The 4,872-nt window shown below is 31.9% G+C and overlaps 1 protein-coding gene across 1 annotated transcript; it reads left to right on the forward strand.

Annotated features, from left to right (window-relative positions):
* Positions 1-1,032: 1,032 nt before the first annotated feature.
* LOC111472100 lies at positions 1,033-1,967 on the forward strand. Its single transcript, XM_023117793.1, has 3 exons — positions 1,033-1,185; positions 1,259-1,455; positions 1,539-1,967. The coding sequence occupies exons 2-3, from the start codon at positions 1,288-1,290 to the stop codon at positions 1,851-1,853; spliced, it is 483 nt and encodes a 160-aa protein (XP_022973561.1). The 5' UTR covers positions 1,033-1,185; positions 1,259-1,287; the 3' UTR covers positions 1,854-1,967.
* The last annotated feature ends 2,905 nt before the right edge of the window (positions 1,968-4,872 follow it).

Consider the following 4,872-nt stretch of genomic DNA (forward strand, 5'->3'; position numbering starts at 1 on the left):
GAAAACCTACATACATAATTATTGAAGCTCGGAATACTTTGTTGATCAAATATCTAACAAATATCTCAATATAATCACTCCACAAGCAAAATTGATCATGTCAACCTGAAAAATTTTAGGAACAAATTATATATATTATTTTTTTTAATCAAATATCGAAAGACAAGAAATTTGTTTAAGATTCGAATTACTTCTCAAGAAAACTTGATTAAGACTATTTGAATGACTCAATCCAAATTGAAACACAAGAAATATCTTAATACTATTTTATTCTTGGAAGTAGCCATCACAAGTAAGCTTCATTCATAGAAAATTGAAAAGCATTTGGGCGATTCAAATATTTTAATACAAAGAAACTCTGTCCTTAAGTTTTAGGGGTTTGTTTTCATTTGGGTTATTTGTTTTAGTATGTTTCTATTGAGAGAGAAACCAACATCAAAAACATCTTGAGCTACAACAACGTTCGTGAATGGATTGATTAGGGAGGAGAAGATTGAATAAAGAATTGAGAGTGAGGGAGATAAAAGAAACCCGAGAGAGAGAGAGGTAGGATTTACGGATGGTTCTTGCACAGACTGTTTTTAACTCAAAACCAACTAACCCCTATTGTCTTCTATCCCATCAAACATAAATCACCCTTTCGAGATTTCTTTACACCGACATGACATCGTCCAAAAATACTACTTGTCTTTTTAAAAGGGAGAGACTTGGAAAAAAAAAAAAAAAAACTGGAAATGGGAATTTGAATACAGTTTGTGTGGTGATGTTGTGGATCTATTGCAAAGTAAATTTGAATCTTTTATATATAAAAAAAGAAATTGTGGTTAATATTGGAATAAATGTAAAAAGATGAACCTAAATTAGAAAACAAGAAAAATTGGTCAAAAATGTATAAATAGGAAAAGGATCGGTGAAATCTAAAATAGAATAATTTGACCAAAAGGTAATGAATCTGAAGTTATGTCTGTAAAAAATATTTTGGTTGTAAAACAAAAAGGAGGAATACAGAGCAAATCTCCGGGTCTCTCTCTATCTCTCTCTAGCCTCTGCTTCGCTGTTAACAAATCCGATTCCTCTGTCCCTTTGCCCCTCCTCGCTTACTCCTACCTTATAACTCACCCTCCTCTCCTCCCTCTCTTCTCTAATTTTGCAACTCAAATCTCCCTCGCTCTCTCTCTTCTTCAGGTAATATCTCTTCCCCTCTTTCTTTCACACCCCTTCTCCTACTTCCATGCTTTAAATTTACACTCTAAAACAGGGGATTCTACCGTTCCTAATTGCAACAAAATGAACAAGATGGTGGTTCAACACAACGCGCTTTCAGTTCATGACGACATGCTCAACGCCTCCGCCGTCGACCCTCATCAACGACTGGTTTGCCCAAAACCCCGCCGTCTCGCTCCCATCAACGTCCGCCCTTTTCAATCAGATGCTTTGGAGCTCCTCTTCTTAAAGGTACGTAATTTGGGTTCAAATTCCTTATTCAATAAAACAAGAGGATTCATAATTAGTTTTTTTTTTTTTCTCTCTCTTTTCAGGGCGGTTGTGGATTGGACAGTTTTAATAGTAGTGGTACAGAATTAGCCTCGTCGCCGCCGTTTTTTTGTGGGTCGCCGCCGAGCAGAGTAGCTAACCCATTAATCCAAGACGATCGATTTGGGGATGAGAAGCCGAAGGTGTTCCCCCTCTTCTCGCCAGCGCCTCCTTCTCCGTCGTCTCCTCCGCCATCAACCGGTCGGACAGGCGGATGTGTTCGGGTTAATTTTGGAAACAACCCGGCGGTGAGAATTGAGGGGTTTGAATGCCGGCTCGATAGGGAGAGGCGGAACCGCAGCGTCGCAGCTCTGGCTTAGAAACGCGATCCAAGTGGAGCGGAGCCCGATTGAACAATGACGATGACCAACAAACCACAAACAAATGGATTTTATTTTTATTTATTTTATTTTCCAAATATTTAAAATTTAAAATGAAATTTAGAAAAAAAAAAAAAAAAAAAACCTTTTTGACCAAAAACCCATTATTGTAAATAATTTGAAAAGGAAATGAAACTTTTCTTTTTTAAAAATATTTTTTGGGACAAATTGGAGCCAAATTCTTTATTATATAAATAGTTTAGGTGATTGTACAAATAGCGGCGATGAAATAGGCATGATGTGACATTTCAATTTAAAGTGGGATTTTTGTTTGTGTTCCTTTTTTTAAATTCAATAATTATGAGATGGGTTTTGGCCCTTTTCTTTACAGTTTTGGACAAATATTACCAAATAAATAAAATCTTCATGCATTGGATATAAGTATTTATGGTAACATATTGCACTCTAATCTTACTTTTTCAAACATCCAACTAAATATTTATCCAAATGCTTTTTTTTTTCCCCTAATACCTTTCCTTTTTTATTTTATTTCAATTTATGGGACTATTTTATTTTAGCATTCGAGATTGGTACGTTTGGTACTTACATCACTGAGCTCTTTTGTTTTGTTGTCTAATTTATAATAATGGTAACGATCAGAATCATATAATATCTATAGAAAGATTAATATCATTCTAACAAATTTTTGGAAAAAATATGATTATGATAAAATTAAAAAATTAATATAAGTCCACATTTTTCATTAATTGTTATTAATGTTTGTAGGAGTGGAAAAAAATTGAATGATGGATTAAGTAACAAATTAATTATGTCTATTAATTTTCAAAGGACATGAGGAGTACAATTTTTTCTCTCAATCGAAGGTTGAACTTCTCTCTACCTTTTAAGCAAGAGATTTCTAGAATTCTACAATTTCTCTTCACAAATTTTCTGATAGATTAAATTACTTCAAAAAAAAAAAAAAAAAAAATTCAAGATCTAATTAACCTAGTAAATCTCTCCTTATCATTTTCATAACTACTCCAAATTTTCTACTTGATTTAAGGTCATTATTCTAACATATTATGAAAAAAAAATTCATTTAAACTTTTATAAAAAGTCTCATCTAAAAACACAACTATGATACAGTGTTTGAAAAACACCTTTAAAACAACACAACAAAATACTAAATAAACTCAATCTATTTTTCTACGGCACTATCCTAACGGACAGTGGATGTGTACTATATACTCTACACAGTTCATACGTGCAAGTATGGACTCACTAGTTAGTTCGCACATCGCTGGACCTATTTCCTTGTTGGGCGAGCATATTATGATAGCTCATTATATCAGACACCTGTTAGAATTAGTAATTATCACGACAACATTATGTAAGACATAATGATAGTTCTCGTGCCTAGTGGTATATGAATCCGTACACTCGTGATGGAATAGAGGTATTCCCAATGCATAAGCACACATAATGCATGAGGTCTCAATATTTTTCCATTTTCAACATTATTAAATATAACTTCCCTGTCGTTTTTCATTCATATCATATCATTTCTCATATTTCAGTTTTCATCTCATGTATAATCTAACGGGGATATATTTCAAGTCATTTATCATAATATCATGTCATTCATAATATGCCCATGTTGTATACATAACAATTTATGAGACATAACATACATTCCATGATTTTAACATAACGTTTTATAAAGTGCGATTCATACAATAATTACCTCAACAGTCGCATATAACAGTTTAAACATAACATATCACATCACAATATATCATATCATAAACATCTCAATTTATCACATATTTCGTACTATAACATATTTCATATCATATCATATCATTCACATGTCGTATCATAACCATATCATATCATAAACACTTTGTATCAATCTACAATCTATCATAATTTTATCTCTTTCTACCTATAACCTAACCGTATTCTTTTATCAACCGATTATGACCATATTGTTTTTATCAATCTCTCATATCCATAGCACTTCGATACATAACCTAACCTTAACATTTCATGAATATATCTTGCTCATATTGTTACGTTACTTTTAATGCATCCTTCTCGTATCCTATCTCAAACATATCATTGAACACATCGTATTGGAAGTATTATCATACAATTCACATATTATAACATATACATATCATATCATAAGCATACTAATTCATAAACAATTCACACATATCAATATATATGACACGTGTAAAATTATAGGGCACATGTCAACATCAAATCTAACCTTGTCAATAGTAAGACTACTTGGATGACATTAGCCGAAATTCTATCTAACTCCAAATTAACTTGCTTTCATCTCTCGAATTCGTTCGCACTTTTGCTAAAGAGTTTCACCTTATTAAAGATGTTCATCGAATTCCTTCGATAATTCTAATTCCTAAATTTTGTAAGTATTTAACAAATTCTTAATCTTTCCATTTAGATGTAACTAACAATACAATGTCTAACCTACCCTTTATTAGATACTATAATATGTCTTTCCATTTAATATTTTTCATATCTTCCCTTTTCTTTCTATCTCCTTCTGTTTTTTCGATCTATTATTTTTTTTTATGTGTTTTTATTTTATTCTCTTTTTGTGTTTTAACATTTTGTATTTTTACTCTCAAATCTTTACTTCTATTTTCTCACTGGGCTGTATTTTCTTTTTTTCTCTTTTGATTCTATTAACAGTGTTATTGTCCATTTTAATTTATTCTTTCTTCTAAATCTTTCCTTTTCCCTCTCTTCTCTTTCTAGTTTTATTCTATTTCTAGATATTATTGGCCAATTTTTAATTCATTTGGTCTGACAGTGATTTACTAGAATTGGCATAAAATTATTGATAGCTCATTTCTAACTCAAACTTAAACCATGGAGGGAAGATATAATTGGTAATTGGCTGTGATATTGGCTTGTTTTTTCTCTTTTTGCACCAACTTGATTCTAGCTTAATCAATAGGTTAAGGAGAGATAATTGGAGAAA

Source organism: Cucurbita maxima, unplaced genomic scaffold (assembly GCF_002738345.1).
Source record: "Cucurbita maxima cultivar Rimu unplaced genomic scaffold, Cmax_1.0 Cma_Scf00064, whole genome shotgun sequence".
Taxonomy (NCBI): Eukaryota; Viridiplantae; Streptophyta; class Magnoliopsida; order Cucurbitales; family Cucurbitaceae; genus Cucurbita; species Cucurbita maxima.

Coding starts and splice junctions, on each gene's coding strand:
- LOC111472100 (XM_023117793.1), top strand. CDS start 1,288: ATGAACAAGATGGTGGTTCAACACAACGCGCTTTCAGTTCATGACGAC. Junction 1,456..1,538: donor TGGAGCTCCTCTTCTTAAAG/GTACGTAATTTG, acceptor CTCTCTTTTCAG/GGCGGTTGTGGATTGGACAG.